General features: G+C 49.0%; 1 protein-coding gene across 1 annotated transcript in view; it reads right to left on the bottom strand.

Annotated features, from left to right (window-relative positions):
- Positions 1-9985: 9985 nt before the first annotated feature.
- Positions 9986-23323, bottom strand: part of STRA8 (stimulated by retinoic acid 8) — a 32551-nt gene continuing 19213 nt past the window's right edge. Inside the window, exons 9-10 of the mRNA XM_024208551.2 lie at positions 20032-20143; positions 9986-10060 (exon numbers count right to left, since the gene is read on the bottom strand). Coding sequence (XP_024064319.1) covers positions 9986-10060; positions 20032-20143 — 187 coding nt within the window. The remainder of the gene's footprint in view (positions 10061-20031; positions 20144-23323) is intronic.

The following is a 23323-nucleotide window of genomic DNA, read 5'->3' on the forward strand; positions in this document are numbered from 1 at the left end:
CTAGCCTCTCATGCGTTCGGCTGAGGTGATGAACAGTTGCGAAGATTTCCTGAATGGTTTTGTACGTTCTAGGTAACAAGCCAGAGCCCGTCTCACATCTAGCATGTGGAAGCGGCGCTCCTCACTGGACGCGTGAGGTATGGGACAGAGCACCGGCAGGAAGATGTCCTGGCCCATATAGTAGGCGTAGACCACCTTAGGAAGGAATGAAGGATGTGGTCGGAGCTGTACCTTATCCTTATGGAACACCATGTACGGGGATTCGGAGGTCAGGGCCTGGAGCTCCGAGACCCGTCTAGTGAATGTGATTGCCACTAGGAAAGCTACCTTCCATGAGAGGTGTGACCAGGAGCATGTGGCCAACAGTTCAAATGTACGTCCAGTTAACCTGGCCAGCACCAAGTTCAGGTCCCACTGTGGGACTAGGGGCCTAACATACGGGAAGAGGCGATCCAAACCCTTAAGGAATCGGCCAGTCATGGCATGAGAGAATATCGTGTAACCCTGCACTGGCGGGTGGAAGGCCGATATGGCTGCCAAGTGTACCTTGACGGACGAGGACGCTAGGCCCTGGGCTCTAAGATGAAGGAGGTAGTCTAATATAATCTGGATCGGAGCAGCCACGAGTGAGACGCCCCGATCAGCAGCCCACCGGGAAAACCGAGACCATTTCGCCAGGTAGGCCTGATGCCTGGAGGGACACCTGCTCTCCAGGAGGATGCGCTGAACCCCTTCCAAGCAAGTCCTCTCCTCCTGGCCTAACCATGGAGCAGCCGCGCCATGAGGTGGAGTGCCGCTAGGTTGGGGTGGAGAAGGCAACCTTGTTCCTGGGAGAGCTGGTCTGGGCGGGTTGGCAACAGCCACAGTGGGGCAACTGCCAGGCTCGTGAGAGTCTCGAACCAATTGCCTGGGCCATGCCGGGGCGATCAGGAGGACCCGGGCCCTGTCTGTTTTTATCTTTTCCAAGACCCTGACAATCTGGGGAATCAGGGGAAAGGCATAGAAAAATTGGCCCGACCAGGGCAGAAGAAAGGCACCAGAGATCGCCCCCACGCCCAACCCCGCCCCAGAGCAGAAGCGGGGACACCGGGGGTTCTGCCGGGTCACGAACAGGTCCACTTGGGGAGTGCCCCATGTTTGGAAAATCCTGTGCACCACCTCTGGGTGCAGTGTCCACTCGTGCTGAGAGGAGAAGACCCGGCTCAGCCGATCTGCCCGAGAGTTCCAGATGCCCAGTAAGTGATGGGCTTCCAGGTAAATATCATGGGCTATGCAGGCGTTGGGCAGAGACCTGCTAACTCGTTTCATATATACTAGGTCACCGAGCCAGTGTCAGATGGTAACTTTCCGTTACTAACAACTGGGGGCCGATTTCAGACTAGTGACTTAGAGATGAAAGGCTTCATATCGCATTACCAACCGCCCCTTAAGCCAACCGCCGCCCTGCTGTGCCTATGTTCCTTGAGAAGCTGCTTCTTGTCGGCAAACATGTCTTTCCTCTGAGACCATCTTCTCCAAGGACTGAGCAGGGAACAGGACATGCAATCTAAATAGAAATGAATGCCTTTTTAGTCTGACCTTTCGGGTGAGGGTGCCCCAAAGGGGCATATACTGTACATCCTCCTCTGGATGCATCAGGGTTTTGCAAGGGTCTCCTCCTGGCATCACAATGAGAACGTACACAAAGGGCGGCCAAACATAATCCATGGGAAACTTTGTGACCCTATTGGCCATGCCTTGCTGGAGAGCTAAACCGTGACTTTAGATGGGATGAAAGTGGCAGCGTTTTGCTCAGGGGCTCTGTGCTGAGCGATATCTGGAGAGGCTGTTTGTGTATGCTAGATAAACCCATTTCAGCGTGGGGCTAGTGGTTATAAAAGTGGCTCTGTCAGGAGAGTATAATGAATGAAAGATCTCTCTGAGCTTTCCTCCCAACCAAAGATTAAGGCCCAAATGTAGCCCTGGCGTAAGCTGACACAGCTTCATTGACTTCAGCGGGGTCGCACCTGCTATGTCAGCATTACATTTGTGCCAAAGCTTTGGAAAACGTTGACTCTAGCAAGCTCCCAACTCACTGGCCGTAAAGAACTCCAGGCTGCGTTAGGTGGAAAAGAGCAAGCTGGAAAGTGTTTCCATTTCTTCTTCCTTTCAACTTCCCTCCCTACTTCACATAGTCTTATGTAAGCAGCGCTGGGAGTGTTTTGAGCTGACAGATGATATCCATCAAATGAGCATATTCTTTTGCCTTCATGAGACATGGACATCTAAATATACTTCAGTGCAGCATTCAACAACCTCACCGCCTTTTCCCTAATCAGTTGGCCAGACATGCCCGATTCACCGGTATAATTATTATTCAGTACTCTTTCTTTGCATTGCAGTATTGCTTATCCATGGATCAGCACCCCATTGTATTATGTACTGTAACTGTACACCCAAAAGAGAAGGAGGTCCTTGTTGCCAAGAAGGCTAACGGCATTTTGGGCTGTATAAGTAGGAGCATTGCCAGCAGATCGAGGGACGTGATCATTCCCCTCTATTCGACATTGGTGAGGCCTCATCTGGAGTACTGTGTCCAGTTTTGGGCCCCACACTACAAGAAGGATGTGGAAAAATTGGAAAGAGTCCAGCAGAGGGCAACAAAAATGATTAGGGGACTGGAGCACATGACTTATGAGGAGAGGCTGAGGGAACTGGGATTGTTTAGTCTGCAGAAGAGAAGAATGAGGGGGGATTTGATAGCTGCTTTCAACCACCTGAAAGCGGGGTTCCAAAGAGGATGGATCTAGACTGTTCTCAGTGGTAGCAGATGACAGAACAAGGAGCAGTGGTCTCAAGTTGTAGTGGGAAAGGTTTAGGTTGGATATTAGGAAAAGCTTTTTCACTAGGAGGGTGGTGAAGCACTGGAATGGGTTACCTAGGGAGGTGGTGGAATCTCCTTCCTTAGAGGTTTTTAAGGTCAGGCTTGACAAAGCCCTGGCTGGGATGATTTAGTTGGGGATTGGTCCTGCTTTGAGCAGGGGGTTGGACTAGATGATCTTCTGAGGTCCCCTCCAACCCTGATATTCAATGATTCTATTCAATGATTCTAAGTCCCACAGTCTGAGCACTTTCCTGGCAGAGGGCTGAGGAACAGGCCCCGCCTTGCCTGTTGATGTAGAACATCAAGGCTGTGTTGTCCGTGAGAACCCTGATCACTCTGCCTGCCAGGTGTGAGTGGAAGGCCACACATGCCAGACGGACCACCCTGAGCTCCTTGACATGTACGTGCAGGGCAAGGTCCTGTGCGGACCACAGACCTTGGGTCTGGAGGTTTCCCACATAGGCTCCCCACCCTAGGTCTGATGCGTCAGACACCAATTCCACAGATGGGGGTCGGCCCCTGAATGGGACCCCTTGTTTCCTGGGGAGGGCCACCAGCACAGGAAGGCTATCACCGGTTCAGGCACAGTGAGGACTTTGTCCATCCTGTCTTTGGACTGGGAGAATACAGAGGCCAAACAGAGCTGGAGGGGCCTCATCCTGAGTCTGGCATGATGAACCACGTACGTGCATGCTGACATATGACCCAGGAGTTGGAGGCATGCTCTGGCTGTGGTCACGGGCAACCTTGTGACTGTGCTGATGAGCTCCCTTAGGGTTTCGAATCTGTCCGGTGGGAGGGAGGCTTTGGCTGACATTGCATCCAGAATTGACCCAATGAACTCTATGCGCTGCATCGGAACTAACGTGGACTTGGTGTCATTTACCAACAGGCCCAGTGTAGTGCATGTGGACGGGAGGAGTGATACGTGATCCTGTACCTGCGACCTGGAGCTGCCCTTGACCAACCAGTCATCGAGGTAGGGAAAGATCTGGAGCCCCCGACATCTGAGGTAGGCCGCTACCCCAGACATACACTTTGTGAATACCCTGGGAGCCATGGACAGGCCAAACGGGAGTACAGTGAACTGGTAGTGCTCCTGCCCAACCGTGAAACGGAGGAAACGCCTGTGTCCCTCGAATATATGAATGTGGAAGTACGCATCCTGTAGATCGAGGGCGGCGTACCAGTCCCCGGGATCCAGGGAGGGGATGATGGAGGACAGAGAGACCATGAGAAACTTGAGCTTTACCATGTACTGGTTCAGGCCTCGCAGGTCCAGAATGGGCCTGAGCCCCCCTTTGGCCTTCGGGATAAGGAAATAGTGGGAGTAGAACCCTTTGTGTCTGAACTGTGTTGGCACCAACTCCACTGCTCCTAAGCCAAGGAGCTGCCTCACCTCCTGCTTGAGTAGGCTCTCGTGAGAGGGGTTCCTGAAGAGGGATGGGGATGGAGGGTGCGTGGGTGGGGTAGAAGTAAACTGGAGGGTGTAGCTCTGGGAGACGGTGTTGAGGACCCATCAGTCCGAGGCCAGCCGCGACCACTCCGGAAGAAAAGCACACAACCGGTTGGAGAAGGGAAGCTTTATTGCGGGTGGATCCCTGGTATAAACTGGGAAGTCGCCCCCAGGCGTCCCATCAAACTGGCACTTTCCCGCCTGTTTACCCTTAGAGGGTCCAGGCTGGGGCGCAGGCCGGGATTGACTTTGCAGGCACTTTTTATAGTCCCTTGACTTTTTATAAGAGGGCTCATATCTGGAGTGGGTGGCCTGACTGGGAGCCTGCTGCGGTTTAAACTTGATCCTGGCTGGGGCTGGGACATAGATGCCCAGGGTCTTTAATACCATGTGGGAGTCCTTCAGACCGTGTAACTTCACGTCTGTTTGTTCCGCAAACAGGGCCTTGCCATCGAACGGAAGGTCCTGTAAGGAGTTCTGTGCCTCGCTGGACAATCCAGACAGCAGGAGCCATGACACTCTCCTCATGGACACCGCGGAGGCCATAGACCCTGCAGCCGTATCCGCGGCATCCGAGGCTGCTTGAAGGGCCGCCCTGGCAGCAGCCGTGCCCTCCTCAACAAGAGCCTTGAACTCTTTCTTATCACACTCCTGGAGGGAGTCCGCAAATTTGGGCAGGGAGCCCCACAAATTGAAATCGTATCTACCCAGCAGGGCTTGGTGATTCGCCACACTCAGTTGGAAGCTCGAGGATGAATAAACCTTTCTACCAAATAGATCTAGTCTCCTTGAGTCCTTATTTTTAGGAGTAGGAGTGGGTTGACCTTGCCGCTCCCTATGGTTGACCGACTCGACCGCTAGAGAGTTGGGGATGGGGTGGGTATACAGATACTCGCGCTCCTTGGCGGGCATGAAATACTTCTGTTCCGCCCTCTTAGAGATGGGGGGCAAGGAAGCTGAGGTTTGCCACAAGGCGTTCGAGATCTTAGCCACCCTGCCCAGTGCCGGAGCCAAGAGGACGTTGAAGAGGGAGTCCAAGGGTTCCTCCACCTCCTCAGCTTGTAGGTTGAGGCTTGATGCCCCCCTTTTCAACAGCTCTTGGTGGGCTTTCATGTCCTTCTGCGGGACAGGCGGAGGATGGGCTGTGATTGCCTCATCGGAGGAGGACGAGGATGGGGGTATGGTACTCTGCATCCCCACTGGTGCCGCAGGTCCCACCACTTGGACTCCTTCTGAGCACGGGACCAGGGATGAATGCTCCACCAACTCCTTTCTTGGAGGCTGAGAAAGGGAGGCCGACTGTCTTTCCGAGGCTCCAGCCACCGAGCGAGCCACCACCAGAGGCTGTGTCAGGGCCCATTGGTACCATGGCACTGGCCAAGGAGCCCGGTGCCACTGCACCTGCTGTGGCACTGGTGGAGTGGGCTGTCCAGCCTGATTAGCCTGGCCCATCGACTGACGACTCTGAAGGGAGATGGGCTGGCACGAGTGGTGGCATCAGGAGCGGTGCCGACCGTGAGACCATGATCCTTATGTGGAGGAGCAGGAGTACCGCCGTAGCGGCTGATCCACGACTGGTTCCGACGGGCAGATCCACGACGGTGGGGTACCGGCGATCGACGCCTGGTGCTGCAGGAGCTGTGCCATGGCGGGGACCTCGAGCGAGATGAAAAACGGGAAAGGCGTTGATGCCTGTACCACAAGGGGCTACGGTAGTTTCTCTGAGACAACGACCTCCAGTGCCGTCTGTCCTGGTCTTGACGGGGCACGCTCTCTTTGTGAGGTCTACATTCCCTCAAGGTGGAGTGGTGCCTGGAACCCCTGCCAGTCGGTACCCAGCCAGACAACCTGGTGGGGGTCGACAGGGACCGGCGCAGACTGCGCACGGGGGTCACTGATTGGGGAACGGCATAGGGAACCTTCCCTCAACCATGAGCGGTACCATCCAGGCGGCGACTGCGGGGGTCTGAGCGGTGGCTTGCCTCTGGACCGGGGAGCCGCCGACGGCGGTGCTACCGGTATCGGCAGAGACATAATGTCTCGAGCCACCTGCAGGGCCTACGGCATGGAGGGCACCCAAATGTGGCCACTGGCATCCCGGAAGGCCGGCTCGGAGTGGGCCGGGCTACTCCGCTCAACTTAAGTCGGAGGCTGCAAGGCCGATGGGGACCGAGAGCTGCCCAACACAGGTCTAGTCTCTGCCCCACTCTTGCTCTGGTGCTGTGGTGAAGACCTCTTCTTTGCCTTTTTGGAGTGTCCCGTGGACAGGGAGCGGTGCCGACTGGTGTAGGGCACCGTTGGGTCACCGTGCACTGATGCCGCGGTGCTCGGTGCTGACTCGGAGCGGTGCAGCAGTGTTGGGGTTAGGGCCGACTCCATCAAAATGGCTTGGAGCCAAATGTCCCGCTCCTTCTTGGTCTGAGGTTTGAAGGATTTGCAAATCTTGCAGCGATCGCTGAGATGAGTTTCCCCCAGAGAGCGTAAACAGTCCGCGTGCAGATCACTCGCAGGCATGGGTCATTTGCAAGTGTCGCACGACTTAAAGCCCGGGGCACGGGGCATGCCCCGACCCAGGCGCACTAAACTAACTCTAACTAAAACTACTTTTTTTTTTTAAACTACAGGCACTAATAACTATGAACTAACAGAGTCCAAGAGGGAAAGCTACAGCAGAGCTGGAGCAGAGCAGTTCCGAAGCACCTTCACTGGTGGCAAGAAGGAACTGAGGGTGAGGGGAGCGTGCAGGGCCCCTTATACCGCATCATGGTGGCGCCACTCCAGGGGTCGCTGGGGTGCTCCCTTATGGGTACTGCTAAGGGAAAAACTTCCGGCACTGGTGCACGTGGCGAGCATGCACACCTACTGTGGAATGCACATGAGCAATCACTCAAAGAAGAAACATATTTCCTGCACCCCTCAGAAGCAGTGCAAAGGCTTGGGGGAGTCAGGAGTAATGGAGGAGCTGAGGGAGAGGGAAGTGATTGATGGGAAAGAGCCTGGGAGTGAATCTGGATGGTTGTTGGGTGTGGGTGTGGGGGGAGAACTATGGAACAGGTTTTTTGGGGGGTGGGGGGAGCCTCCCCCATGCAGCCTCTGGCTGACCCCTAGCCTCTCCTATTCAGCCAGGCACATCTGCCCCCATCCCCGTCCGTGCCTGCACCTCCACTCACCATTTAGCTAGGCACAGCTGCCCTTATCCCCATGTGGCCCTGCACCCCCACCTCCCGTCTCCAGGTGTCCCTGCACCCTCAATCAGCCAGGCTTTGCTGCCCCTGTCCCCATGTGGCTCTGCACCCCCCACTACCATTCAGCCCTGGCTCAATGTTGTCACGCCAGTAGCTCCTGTGCCCCTGCTCAGTCTGCCCCCCCACTAGTCCTTGTGAACCCCTCTGTGTGACCACCCCAGCAGTCCCGTGTGCCCCACTCAGTCCATCCCCCCCATAGCCCATGCCTCCTCATCTGGCCCCGCAGGCAGGGTGCTGTGAGGAAGGCAGCCTCTGCCCCCTCCCTTGCAGCGGTTGCCTGTCCTGGCCCATAGCCAGCTGTCCTCTCTTCTGGCACCACATCAGCCTTTGGTGGGCAAAAGGTGTAATTGCAGTTTCCCTTTGCCTCCCCATCAGAATCAATTATTCTGCAGGGGGCAGGGGGATCTGTGGGGGACATTAATTCTGCATTTGTACAGTGGCACAAAATTCCCCCAGGAGTAAACTCTATCAGCTTTCATTTTTAAAAAAATGATTTTTAGCCTTCATGGCTGCAACGAAAAACTCAAAAATGTGTCCTGAGTGACATCTGCCTGAATTTGCAGAGGGCCTCAAACAATAGCTCTGAGAGTTGTGAGTGCCCTGTTTATCCTAATGGGATGTTAACTCCAAGACCCCACTACTCTGGGGCACCCCTGCCAACACCAGCAGACAGGACCATGTGTGGCAGATGTGTGTAGTGGGTCTGGCTCAACCCCCAGGCTGATGCACTCTGGTTGCTAAGGTATTGGGGACCCCCCATGCTACCACCCCTGCCTCTTCAGGGAAAGTTGGGGACCACAGCTGCTGTCCCTCTTGAAGGGGGAAAGGGCCCTATGCTGCTGGAAGGGGGGGCCCATTGCCACTCCAAGTTGTGGGGGTGGGCACAGAGACAGATGTGGAGCCATGGGTGGGTCTCTATGTTATGATGTGCCTTGTGCATGCTGAGGGCCACAGTTTGGGAACTACTAATCTATTGGTTAGAGCAGGGACCTAGGAGATGGCACTGCTGTGCTTTATTTCCAGTTCTGCCATAGACTTACTGTGGACAAGGTCACCTAACTGCTCTGGGCCTTAGGTTATGTATGAATTGGATGGTGATTAATTCACATGTTGGTAAAGCACTTTGCGATCTCTGACTGAAAGGTGCTTTGCAAGTGCAAAAGAGAATTATTTCTTCACTATTTTGGGAGAAGATCTCTATGCATCGTTCTTCTTCAGCAACCTGTCAATGATGCACCGAACAGAGGAGATTGCTTGAGCACATTTGGCCAATCCTGTTTTGGTTTTTGTTTGTTTTTAGCTCATCGTTAGGTGAGATTGCTGACTATCCCAACCATCACTCGCTGCAGTTTTTTACTGCTTCATTCCCAGCCCCTCCAAAAAAAGATGTTTCCACTTTTTTAAAAAGCTGCTGAAAAATTTGAGAGTGTGCAGAAAATAGCCACAAAAATGATTAAGAGGGCTGGAGAAAATGCCTTATCTTGAGAGACTTAAGAGCTCAATCGGTTTAATTTATCAAAAAGAAGCTTGAGAGGTGACTTGGTTATAGTGTATAAGCACAGGGAGAAAGTACCAGGTACTAAAGGGTTCTTTAATCTTGCAGAGAAAGGCAGAACATAAACTAAGGACTGGAAGCTGAAGCCAGAAAAATTCAAGTTAGAAATGAGGCACAATTTTTTTAAGTGAGGGTAAGTAACCATGGAACAAACTACCAAGGGAAGCGGTGGATTCTCCATCTCTTGATGTTGTCAAATTAAGACAGGATGCCTTTCTAGAACTTATGCCTTGTGACCAAACACAAATTATACATTAGTCAAATGTGATTAGTGGGCTCAATACAGGGGTGAGTGGGTGCAATTTAATGACCTGTGATACACAGGAGGTCAGACTAGATAATCTAATGGTCCCTTCTGGACATAAATGCTAAGAATATGAGACATGACTAGTGGCCAAGTTGATATATTAGATCAGTACACATTACCCTCCCCCCATTTGTACATGACATGAAAGTTTTTCTGCACATGTAATACTTTTTGATTTTGGTGTTGGTCCTTGGTTTGTAAAAACGAGAGATCTGACAAAACCTTATTGCTGATGAAATGCAAAGTCCACTGTACAAAAACAGAACAACCCCCCCCCCCCAAACAAAACCAGTCGAACAAAAACAGATGCACTACACCATCTCTTTTCTTTAAAACTTTATAAATAGCTGTAACCTAAAACATTTTAACATATAAATTATGTAACTGATGCACAAAAGCACTGATGAGGGAATGTACAGTAAACAGTAACAAATCACTTCAACACAGTTTCTCCATCCATGCCCTGAAGCAGCTCACTGAAACGGGTGCAGCATCTTTTCACGGGCCAGGCACGTCAAGCAATGCTCTGTAATGTTTTAGTTAACGGAGACACCTGTATTTACAAATCTTCATCATCAAAGGTCTCCGTGCACTGTAGCATCACGGTCTCATAGTCAAACTGAAGAGCCTCTTCCTGGAAAACACAAGCAGGGTAATGGGGGAGATAGAAGCTGATTGTGGTCATTAGAAAACCTGGTGATCTGGCACCTGCATACTTCAGCAAAGGGACAGTGAGCACTCCCTCCCTTTTCAGTCAGCCACTGACACATGCCAGCAGAAGTGTGTTGGCTGTCTGAAGACAGTCTCTTTGTTTCAACCAATTGCTAAGGAAGTAGGGGTCAGTCCTGGTCCAGCTGACATCATTTAGAGATTTCACTGAGTGCAATGGGCACATGGTCGCCTCTTAGGTCCTTAATCTGCGAGGGGCTGAGTACATCCCACAAGATATTGTGGGCAGGATTCACAAAGGGACATAGGTGTTACAACGCTCGGGGTCACACTGCCTAGCGCTTAACTGCCTAGGCAATCACTGGAACAACATTGTGATCCAAAAGCCCTGTTAGGTGCCTAGGCACCTATACACTGAATGGGGAGAGACAGGCACCTAAGAATGCAATTCACAAAGCTAGCATGCAAGCTACCTAAGCTAGCCAATGGGAGACACCGACCAGAGGGATAAATCCTAAACCCCGTCCCTCTCTTGAAGATTGGTGTCTAAGTCTAGGCTACGCGGAGCTCTGCTAGTGATCCACAAACTGGGGGAAGTTAGACACTAGGTGCAGGACCTGAAACAAAACAAGGTGGGGTGGAAGGAGGAACTGCTCCCTTGCAATCTTCATCTTAGTGGATAGGGTACTCACCTGGGATGTGGGAGACCCCCACTTCATGTCCCACCTCTGCCTGACGAGAGAAGGGATTTGTACAGGGATCTGCCACATAGCAGAAGACTGCCCTGACCACTAGCCTATGAATAGTCGGAGGTGTGTCTCCCTCAAGCTCTCCTGCTGAAGTTGTTCCACTTTGTTACAATGCAATATTTACATATTGATTGGGCTAGAGAAAGATGGCTCCATAGCCAAGTGGTTATGGCAATCCCGTGCAATGTGGCAATCCCTGTTCAAATCCCTTCTTCCCTCAGAAGGGGGAACTTGAACTGGGGGGGACAGACGACTCACAGAGCCTGGTTAAGTACTCTATCCACAAAGTTATAACAGTGGTTGATGCCCTCCTCTCCTCCCCCCCCCCCGCCACCTGTTTTGTGTGAACTCGCCTGAGGCCCCAATCTGGTAGGTGTGCTCAGAGGCTGCTTTCCAGATTGGGTCCCTGCAGGCAACTTAGGCAGCCAAAAGTCCATCTTTCCCAGGTTGTGAATGTGATGTTGCACTCTATATGATTTCATGAAAATATGCTAATGCTGTAAATATAATGTAACTGGAATATGCTTCATCCAAAAGGTCTCTTGTAAGGTATCATTACAAAGCTTATCTACTGAGTGTGGTCATCCTATTTGTATAAATGTATCACTCTTGTATCTGAAACTAGAAATATGAAATATAACTCTGAGGTCCTATTGTAGTTATGCAAAGTGTGGGCCATTAATGGTGGTTTGGAATCTTGATGGCTCCCATTAACCAGGACAATTGACTGTAGATGTCTCTGTTTTACTTGCAAATCTTCCTGTATACGTATATGCTGGCAAGTGGGTAATGAAGTCTTACAGTGACATGTGATCATGCCACCTGCACTGGAATCCATCTTTAACCTGGTGTTTTTCCATTGAGAAAGAGGAGTGAGAAGCCAGAGAGGGACAAAGGATTCCCGCCTTATGCAAAAGATATATAAGTGGGTGGAACAGACCCAAAAGGGCTGCAGTCATGAAAATCCCCTAGCTACCACCTGAGCTGGAACAAGGGCTGTACCAGGGGAAAGGATTGTGCCCAGACTAGGAAGGCGTCCCGTCTGTGAAAGAAACTTATTGAAACATCTCTGAGGGTGAGATTTTATTTGTATTCAGTTTTATTACTGTATTAGGCTTAGACTTGCGTGTTTTATTTTATTTTGCTTGGTAATTCACTTTGTTCCGTCTGTCATTACTTGGAACCACTTAAATCCTACTTTCTGTTTTTAATAAAATCACTTTTTACTTATTAATTAACACAGAGTATGTATTAATACCGGGGGGGGGGGGGGCAAATAGCTGTGCATATCTCTCTATCAGTGTTATAGAGGGTGAACAATTTATGAATTTACCCTGTATAACCTTTATACAGGGTAAAACGGATTTATTTGGGGTTTGAACCCCATTGGGAGTTGGGCATCTGAGTATTGAAGACAAGAACACTTCTTAAGTTGCTTTCAGTTAAGTCTGCAGCTTTGGGGCACATGATTCAGACCCTGGGTCTGTGTTGGAGCAGACTGGTGTGTCTGGCTCAACAAGACAGGGTGCTGGAGTCCCAAGCTGGCAGGGAAAGCAGGGGCAGAAGTAGTCTTGGCATATCAGTTGGCAGCCCCAAGGGGGTTTCTGTGATCCAACCTGTCACAGTGAATTCCCCTGGCGCTTGGCTGTCCAGACACCACGGTGAGGAAGCTGTACACGGGCAGTAGCCTGGTGCCTAGCATGAGGCTGCAGTGTGCATGTCCAGAGTAAAAACGTAGGCGCCTACAGGGATAGACAGCAGCTGAGCGAGGTTCTGCGGATCGCAGTAGTGCCTAAAAGTGGGACTAAGGCACCTAGCTCTGTGGATCCCACTGACTTCAGTAGCTCAGGATCAGGCCCTACTTCCCTTAACTCAAGAGATGGATGAGTCCCTCTCCTGGACAGACTTAAGGAGAGTGAGTGCCTCTTGGGAGGTCAGTGAAGCAGAGGTGAAAAAGCTGGTGGTCTTTTGACATATGTCTACACTGCAATGTGAGCCCAGGGTCTGTGGGACTCAAGCCCACAGGCTTGGTGTTTGTAAGCCTGGTACTAAGTGTCCATAGTGACTACTGACCCTAGGTTTAGAATAGCTGCACCTGGGTCTCACACCTGTGCAGACATGACCACACTGCAATATTCAGACCCAAGTCAAACCAGCCCATCCCAGGCTTCTTAGCACCCTCCCCAGCTGTAGCCACTCGAGCTTCTTCTTCATGGTGCACTGTGGGAAAACATGACTGTCCTTCCCATGGCACTTTACAGGAAGTTGTCATGGCCTGCCAACTCATCGAGCCAAGCCGTCTTTTGGGTCTGCACCCACCCCCAACCCCAGCAACTGGAGCCAGCAACATGAAGGCATCAGCATTTGAAGAACGTGTCCTGCTTGGGCTTTCACCCGGTTCAGGAAACAGGCACAGCATCCATGAGACAGTAGTGGACAGTTTGGTCGTGTTTTCTGAACGACCGAAGGCACCTGTCGGAGGATATGGACAATACAGACATGGCAGACTCGCATTGCCTGAGGCTGCACGTGACTCTGATGCTCCCTCAGTAGACTGACATTTTCAGAGCAGGACCACAAGCACAGACTGCTAAGAGCACATTGCCATGTGGACCTGGGATGACCAGCAATGGCTACAAAACTTTTGCATGAAGAAAGCTACATTTCTGGAGCAAGTGAACAGCTTGTCCTGATCCTCCAGTGTCATGACACATGCATGAAGGTGACCATGCTGGTCCAGAAGTGGGTTGTTATAACCATATAGACGCTGACTACCCCAGATTGCTACAGGTCCATTGCTAACCAGGTTGGTGTTGGGAAGTCAACTGAGACTAAAGTGGTGACAGAGGTTTCTGAGGCAATCAGGCAGGTGGTAGGCATAAACAATGTCCCTGAAGTAACTGCTGGTTTTGAGAGAATGGGGTTTCCAAACTGCGCTGGGGCCACTGAAGGGACTTCTTTGCCTTCCTCAAAAAGCACACGAGTACATAAACACAAAGGGTACTACTCCATTGTTATGCAAGCCCTTGTAGACCACAGAGGCTGATTTATGAACACCAGTGTGGGCTGCACGGAAAAGTTAATGATGCTAGGGTCTTCCCTGGGAGTCTGTCTTCATGGACAGGCCAGGATACTATTGCCACCAAATGACATTGTCCTATGGAGTATTTGTCCCCACTGTTATTGTAGGGGATTCCGCGTACCACCTTTTGCTTTGGCTTATGAAACTGTATCCTGATCTCAAAGGCCTTGGCAAAAGAAGGTTTAATTACACTCTCCGTAGTTGCAGAATGGTGGTTGAATGTGTGCTTGGCAGACTGAAATCCTGCCAGCGCTGTTTACAGTGGCATCAATGCTGTCTGCATTATTGTGCCTTTCTGTGCTCTTCACAATCTCTGTGAATCCAAAGGTGAGCCATTTGCCACTGAATGGACCTATGACAGTAATGGATTGCTGAACTGGTACACTCAGCCAGAAGGTGCGCCTGTCACAGCTGCAGCAGGATGCACCTGGGCAATAGAAATCAGGGATGCTGTGTGAGCCCACATTATGGACTTGCCTGGACCAATGGAAGAGGGAGACTGGTACATTTACTGTTATGTATAACAATTTGTACATAAATGAAGTACGGCTGCTGTATGCTATGAATGGGCGTGTGTGTGATTGTCATGAATTGTTAATTGTGGAGGAGATGACTACTTATACAACATGGGTGGGGAACGGAGGCTTGTGTGGCATAAACTGTGGATTTTCTTTATGGATTGATCTGAATATATATAGCGAGAAATTGTGCTTGAACACAACTTCTCAGCTATGTCTTATCATGTCTCGTCTTTATTCTTTGAAATACACATTATATGATGTGATGCAGTGATGGAAATACACGTTAAAATAAAATAAGTGTTTGTTTGTGAACTTGGCAGTATTACCAAAAAACAATATTGTCAGGCAGGCCAGCTGCCATTAAAACACCAGTAATAAACCAACATCAAAACCGGTGATAAAATAAAGTGCATAACTCAAACATGGAACAGTACAAAACAGTGAAATAAGTGCAAACAATTACATTCCCTACTTCTGCGTGTCCCCAGCTGCCCGTTCTCCTTTCGCTTTCTAGCTTGTTTAGTGTGCACTTGGTGCCACTGCACGGGGCTGGAGGACTGCAGTAGTGTGGAGGACTGCTGGGGGTACATTTGTCCTGCCCAACTAGCATTCAGTCCTGGTTGCATGGGCCACCCAACCATGGTATTATCTAATGTATTCCTGGTCTGCAGGACATGGTACCATGGAGGGCACTAAGGACATAGTGTGGGTGGGGCAGGAGCCTGAAGTCTTGCGGCCATTGGCGCAAGCAGCCTCTCAAACAGGTCTTTCTGCTGCACTCTATCTTCCTCCCTCAAGGGCCGTTCTTGCGCCACAAACTGTGCTGTAAGTCTCTTCTCATGTGCTGCAATTCTCTCCTTGTGCTCTGCAACCTGTTGGTGTCTTTCCATCTGCCGTGAATCCTTTTCCCTTTGGTATTGGTCCTGATGGCTGGCTGTGTCCAGGATGTCCACCGTAAGTTCATCATGGAAATGCTTCCTCTTTCACCACTCATGACTGTTCAAAATCCCAGGCGCTTGCTAGTCTGTGGCTGGGCTGCAGAGGTGGAAGGGCCTGAAAGCAGACATCAAACAGTACACTATCGTCTCAGTACTTCAAAAAAGCTTCGGTGCTTCCTCAGAAAAAGTGTCTGTGAAATATCAAGGCCAAAATTAATCCCTTTGTAAAACTCAACTCCAATATATTCTCAGCGGAATGCTTTGGTTCCCCAGAAACTCCCTAGACACAACTCAGTTAAACAGAGTGAAAAGGGCACACACACAATTGTGAGGTATAATTTTAAAATGCTGTATGTTTAAAAAATGCAGACGACTGTAGCTTGGGGGTTTGTCAGTGCTTTCAGGCTTTCCACATTCTGCAGGACTTAACAATCCTGCAGGGTCCTGAATGGCAAGGAGACATTCTAGTCCAGGGGTTCTCAAACTTCATTGCACCATGGCCCCATTCTGACAACAAAATTTACTACACGATCCCAGGAGGGGGGACTGAGCCCGCCCGAGCCTCACCGTCCCAGGGCTAAAGACGAAGCTCAAGGGCTTCAGCCCTAGGCAGGGGGCCTGTAACCTGAGCCCCACCACCCAGAGCTGATGCCCTTGGGCTTGGGCTTTGGCAGTGGGGCTTGGGGTTTGGCTTTGGCCCTGGGCCCCAGCAAGTCTAAGCCAGCCCTGGCGATCCCATTAAAATGGACTTGCGACCCACTTTGGGGGTCTCAACCCAGAGTTTGAGAACTGCTGATCTAGTCCATGCCACTGGTGGCAAGTCAGCTGTATATGCCACAGATTTTCAAGCTTATGGTGACTGAGCAACAAATCTATGAGTGGTGTGAGCTGGTGTCCTATAAAGGTGGGCCTGGAAAATATGCTCTTCCCCTATCTGGAGTTCCTACTACAGGAAAAGTTTGCAGCTATCACCATCAGAGATTGGGTCACAATTCATGGGGGGAATCAACAGGATGCTAATTTAGCACCCACATGGATTACTGCCTTCTTATTGCTTATGATACAGCCTATTCTAATTACATCGACCCATGGACTACATGCAAGCCCACACAATAATACAAACTCTCATAAAACTGCACAGACAGCCCCCCTTCCCTGGCAATTTCTTGACTACATACAATCTCCTGCCGTATTTTGGCCACTGATTTCATCACCCATACACTACATTTCCCTATACGTTTTACTGGTTACAGGCGGCTCACTATGCTGTGTTGTGGCTGATTTGTACAGTGTGATGTACTAAAAGGGAAAGCAATAGACGGTTCTTACTTTTAACATCCCAGCACATTTCTGTAAGAATGTGTGAGAAACTAGTAAAAATTTAATCTTAAATGCTTGTTTAACTATGGTTTGCGCTTTCCGGTCTCCATTTTGAATTCACCATGTGGTGCTGAATTACATCTTGATGCCAAGATGCTGGCGTGCATTTTGCCATTAGTGGACACATACAGCTACCCACAACTTGTAATAAAAATTGCACTGGGTCATAACCCAGAAACCCCTCCTATTGGCATATTAACAACAAACGTGGAGCCAAACACTTACCAGGCTCTGGGGCTACATTCTGTCTCTTCTGCTTCTGCTGCCAGTTCCACGGCAGGCTGCTCCTACGGGGGGGGCGCAGGGTGTCATCAAGCAGCTTCTCTGAGTATGGACCCAGTATGTGTTGTGTTTGCTCTGGAGGCAAAACCTCTTTGGGGACTGTTATGAGCACCAGTCAGCTGATCCAGCGTCTGCTGGCTCCCCTCCAGTGTTATACTAGATTTGGGGGGTCACAAGGCTGCCATCCCAGCTGACCAGGCTATCGTGAACTGCTGGGGGCTCAGTACCCAGCACCCAGTCAAAGTCCTCGTTAAAGAGACAGGATGATGGGGAGTTCCCAGAGGTGTGCATTCTCATCCCTGGCTTTCCGGTAGTCACTTGTCAGCCGTTTAATCTGCTCCCTTCACGGTCACCAGTCCGCTGAATCCCAGCACTGTCTGCTTATTTCTTGGAATACACGGTCATTTCTGGGATTCTTACTGGAGTGGAACATCTTGCTCGCCTCACACCACAGATCTACCAGAAGCTGACTGTGGGCCTATGACCAGGTAGCAGTGCGCTTGACAAGGACTTCTGTTCAGTGGCCATAGCTTATGCAGGAGATGGTTCACTCTCTTAGTACTTCAGCAATCAGAATAAAATGGAAGGGTTAAATGCTGAGCAGCTGAACTTGAACCAGGGGACTGCTTCTGCTTCCTGGGAGTTGATTGGCTAGTCTTGGGATAGAACGGCTAGGAACAAGGGATTGTGGGACAGCGTTGGCAGACTCTCAGGATGAGTTTGGCAGATCGGGGCCCGAACGGCATCCGTGCTGCCAAATGGTGCAATTTGGATGGGACTCGGGCCCATCTTAGGGCGTGGATGCTGAGGGCTTGCTGGCCCGGGGTCAGACACATTTCTGTGCAGACAGAAGGGAGGTATGGCTTGAGCCTGAGCTTACATTACAGTCTAGACACACCCATAGTTCATCTAGTCCCTCCTACCGCCCAGTGCAAGATTCTGCAGACTGTGGGGGGGAGGGGGAAGTTAACATTTTTAAAGGCACCTTAGTGAGTTAGGAGCTTAAGTCCTATTTTCAAAAGTGACTTAAGCACTTCTGTTCCTAAGTCCCATTTACTTTCAGTGTGACTTAGGCTCCTAAGGGCTAGATGTTCAAACATACCTATGTACCTAGATAGCTTTCAAGTGAATTTACAAAAGCACCTAAGCAGGTTAGGGACCTAACACCCACTGACTTTCACTTAACACAGTTTTGAAAATTCTACCCTAGATCTAAAATAATGTTTTATCTTATCTGCAGTTGAGCAACTCTTACAACAAGGCCTCAAACCAGCAGCCCTGGACAAGTTATATAATTGCATAACTGATCTCCCTGTTAAAAATATTTCCCTTCCATGTAATCTAAACATTCCCATTCTCAGTTTTAGGCCTCCCCTTCTGCACTGTGTTGTACACAGTTCTTTCCATTCTTCTGCCTGGTTCGCTCACAAGTATTTTTTAAGGTGGGGTGCCTTCGCCGCACTGAGAACCCGACCAGAAACTTGTCCAGAGCAGCTGCATTTGATATATGTATAAATAGTCACAGTCATAAATTTGTACATTCTTTGAGAGAGGGGTTGAAGCAGCACTAATTAGTTTGTACTGACCAGCTATAAAACCCATCAGCTGATCAGTATTGTTCTTGTGCCACAGTTAGAGGGAAAGGTGACCAGGGGCTGTATTTTATTATTCAGTCAGCTACACATTGTGCATCCTGATTACAGTTATATCTGCCACCTCACCTTTGTCATATGCATGAACCTTAAGGACACTAGCTCATCCGTCCTGAGTGTTTTATGCCATCAGCATTGCCCAATTTCCTGAGCTAACGGAGTGCCTGCAGGAGCTACTGTGCCAGGGGCAGGGTGGAGAGTCTGTGGCTACTGGGATGTGGAGCTGCATCGCTGCTCTCAAACCAAAAATCTTGCAGGTTGTATTTTGCCTTGTAGTATTATTCCCTAGGTGTACTGTTATCTACATTAAATCAGATGCCATGGGTAATTTGCCTGTTTATATTCATTATTATGTGATTTCTCCTTGGCTTCCCTTCTAATTATCTGTTAACTGACAACCTGGTATTCCTGAGGAATGAAAGTGCACAGCACGTTGGTTTTATCTTGAGGGCTGTGCCAGCTGAATTATGAACAACCTCAGTCAACTGCCTACAGGTTAATCCATAGCTTCCTCTGATGCTACAAATCTTTTTGTCTTTCACACTCTAGCTCCATTTCTTATTCCCACTGCTTGTCTCTTCATGACCTAAATGTCTCACCACCCCTTCCCATCCTCCCCAGTCTGGGTGCAGTGAGATAGACTCATGACAAAAATCACTCTCACTCTAATAGCACTGTTTTGAAGAAAGGAAAGGGAGAGCACATTGTGACTACCTGATGCAGACAGACATAAATGCTATGCTTCTTTACCCTCCCACAAGCTACAGCCAATAAAGAAAATATGTATTTTGGTTGCAGCTATTTCTTCTTTCCCCTCCTTCCTCATCTTTTATATTATGGATGATCAAGTGACAGAAATTAGGAAGCAGAAGTAGCAGCAACTATCAGAGAGGCACAGCTGACGTTGAGCAAACAGGATTTACTTAGAGACTCCCTTGGGTCCCCACATCCCATGCAAGTTCTGCAGCTCAGGGGCTGACCCAATCTCCCTGTCTAGTAGTGGGATGAAAGGGGGAGGAAACAACCTGCAATCTGAATGACTTTCTGTCCACTGGGCCAGCCAACTCCAATGATATCAGTGAAGTTATTCAAGAGTTAAATTTGGCCCCCATGTCTTTTGTAGCATCTAAAATAAAACAAGTGAACCTTGCCCCCTAAATGGTGAGTTTATTAATCTTTGGAATGGAAGGAATTAAAAAAATAATGAAGCCTAAGATTCCAGTTTGGATGATCCTGAGGAATATGAGCAAAGGCACATCAAATGGAAATCCCAATCTGTTATTCAGAGGAATACGCTGCCTCATCTATAACAAACACTTTGGCAAGGCCTACCTGGGGAAACTGTGTGTTAGCAAAGAAAAGACCCTTTAAGAAACCAGTGATCTGCAAGTAGAGCCGGTGGTTATCCTCTGGATTTTCTGAGGTGCAGCCTGCGAACATTGAGCTGAAAATTGAAACAGAAATTTTATTTAATTTCCAGTCTCCTGTCTCTTCCTGCTCGCTTCTTTTCCTTTTTATTTATTTACAAACCTTAATAATTATTTTCAGGATTAATAAAATAAAAGCAAACAACTGAACAATGGGGATATCATTACACAATAAATTATACAAATATAGAAATGTGATACAAGAAACAATTATCAAAGCAAAGAAATTCAGAGATACATGGCAGATGTGATAATATTGTTCCAAGAGAAAAATGTACGCTAATTATAATGCAAAGTAACAGTCATATTTATCTGGCAGCCTGCATGTTTTATAGCATCATCTTGTTCAAATTAAGGCCTTTTATTTTTTATGTTACATTTTGAGTGAATGAGACAGCATTATGTCGTCAGAAAAGTTGACTGAGAATATCAACTAGCAACAGCCACTCTGTGGCCATATGCTGGGCAACTTCCCTGGCAGGCTCTGCCAATCTTGAACCTGACTTCCAGCCTTGCATCTTCTCCTGAGCTCCCACAGAACTGTGCCAATGCACATAGTAAATCCTTTTTATTCTGGGCCTGAGTTGCTTGAAACCACAGGCTGACAAAAAAAGACCCAATTGTCCTAAAGTAAGAGCTGGCTAGGGACATGTGCAGATGGGGCACTAACTCAGTGTGCCTGAATGCTTCCCCTCATTTTTTAAAAAACAATCACTTGTTGTTTAACTGGTACACATTTAATTTAGTTTTATTATATATTTGAGTGTGTTTTGGTTAATCTAAAAGGACTTATTCTCATTTACATTGCTCAAGCAGTGTGACGTGTAGTTTTAGTTTAAGAGCAAATCACACCTCACATGTTAAAGGACCTTCTAAACTTCTGGACAATTATTTTCCTAAACTTACAACTTGCAAGGAGAGAAAAACTCACCCAAGACACAACCTGCCGCGAAAGTACTTCAGAGCTGAGCCATCACATGGATTTTCTATTAAGAAACACAATCCTTGCCCTTGCTAGGGCTACTGGCTGAGATCAAGAGTGATAACATGTCCTCTCTTGATGGACTACACACAGCCCTTGCACAGGGAAGGACTTGATGTAATAGATCTTTCCTTTCTCTGATGTTACTATTCAGGTCAAACAAACTACATTTCTGCTCTGTAAGATATTTGCTATTGCATTCGAATATTAAAAAAGGGTGAAGTCTAAAAAGTAGGGCTGTCAAGCGATTAAAAAAATTTTGATTAATTGCACCGTTAAACAATAATAGTATACCATTTATTAAAATATTTTTGGATGTTTTCTACATTTTCAAATATATTGATTTCAATTACAACACAGAATACAAAGTGTACAGTGCTTACTTTATATTTATTTTTGATTACAAGTATTTGCACTGTAAAAAAACAGAAATAGTATTTTTCAATTCACCTAATACAAGTACTGTAGTGCAATTGCTTTATTGTGAAAGTTGAACTTACAAATGTAGAATTAAGTACAAAAAATTGCATTCAAAAATAAAACAATGTAAAATTTTAGAGCCTGCAAGTCCACTCAGTCCTACTTCTTGTTCAGCCAATCGCTCAGACAAACAAGTTTGTTTACATTTGCAGGAAATAATGCTGCCCGCTTCTTGTTTACAATGTCACCTGAAAGTGAGAACCGGCGTTCTCCTGGCACTGTTGTAGCCGGCCTCGCAAGATATTTATGTGCTAGATGCGCTAAAGATTCATATGTCTCTTCATGCTTCAATCACCATTCCAGGGGACATGCATCCATGCTGATGACAGGTTCTGCTCGATAACAATCCAAAACAGTGCGGACCAACGCATGTTCATTTTCATTATCTGAGTCAGATGCCACCAGCAGAAGGTTGATTTTCTTGTTTGGTGGTTTGGGTTCTGTAGTTTCCGCATCGGAGTGTTGCTCTTTTAAGACTTCTGAAAGCATGCTCCAGACTTCATCCCTGTAGCGGGGTGAATGCCCGCTCCAGCCCTGAAGGGGTTGGAAAAGCCCTGCAGAGGGCTGGGGCTGTGTAAAGGGGCAAAACCCCGGCTGATTGGGGAAGTGGCTGCAGCTGGGGCCACGCCCCAAACTGAGCCACTCAGCCTTATAAGAAGGCCAGGGTAGCCAGAGCAGAGCAGTCTCCCTCTGACAGGAGAGAGAGAGGGAGGGAGGGAGGCGGGCGGGCGGGCGGGCGGGCGGGCCGGCCGGGCTGCAGGGAGCTCACCCGGGGACCTAGAGTAAGGCAGGGCTGGGGAAAGGCCTTGGGGCTGGGAAGCCCTAGGCCAGCAACTCCCCAGGCTGCAGGGCCTGGTCCCAGGTCCACATAGGTATTGGGGTTGCAGAGGGGCAACCTGAGGGTGGGTAAAGGCAGCCAGTCCAAACCCCTTGTTGCCGGTGATGATTGGCCGATAGACTGCAGTCTGCCCCAGGGTGCGGGGGCTAGATGGTGACTGGCAGTAGCCATAACTGAGGCGACATTGGGATAGGAGGTGGGGGTTTCCCCTGGGTGGGGAGACCCAGAGAAAGAGTGGGGTACTGCCGGGGGGGGCAGCACCTAAGCCAAGGGCACTGGGGTCCGGGAGGGACACGGGGCCAACGACAGGCGGATCACCGGCCTGCAGAGGGCGCTCCAGAGGCTGGTAAGCTAATTCCCGGTACGACCAGCAGGAGGCGCCACAGGGGTGAGTCCACGCCTGATTACAATCCCGCTCAGATTTTGGAAGGCACTTCAGATTCTTAAACCTTGGGTCGAGTGCTGTAGCTATCTTTAGAAATCTCACATTGGTACCTTCTTTACGTTTTGTGAAATCTGCAGTGAAAGTGTTCTTAAAATGAACATGTGCTGGGTCATCATCTGAAACTGCTATAACATGAAATATATGGCAGAATGTAGGTAAAACAGAGCAGGGGATATACAATTCTCCCTCAAGGAGTTCAGTCACAAATTTAATTAACGCATTATTTTTTTAACAAGCATTATCAGCATGGAAGCATGTCCTGTGGAATGGTGGCCGAAGCATGAAGGGGCATATGAATGTTTGGCATATCTGGCACATAAATACCTTGCAATGCCGGCTACAATGCCATGAGAATGCCTGTTCTCACTTTCTGGTGACACTGTAAACAAGAAGAGGGCAGCATTATTTCCTGTAAATGTAAACAAACTTGTTTGTCTTAGCGATTGGCTGAA

The sequence above is a fragment of the Terrapene carolina genome, unplaced genomic scaffold (assembly GCF_002925995.2).
Source record: "Terrapene carolina triunguis isolate 2854851 unplaced genomic scaffold, T_m_triunguis-2.0 Scaffold68, whole genome shotgun sequence".
In the NCBI taxonomy this organism is placed as follows: domain Eukaryota; kingdom Metazoa; phylum Chordata; order Testudines; family Emydidae; genus Terrapene; species Terrapene triunguis.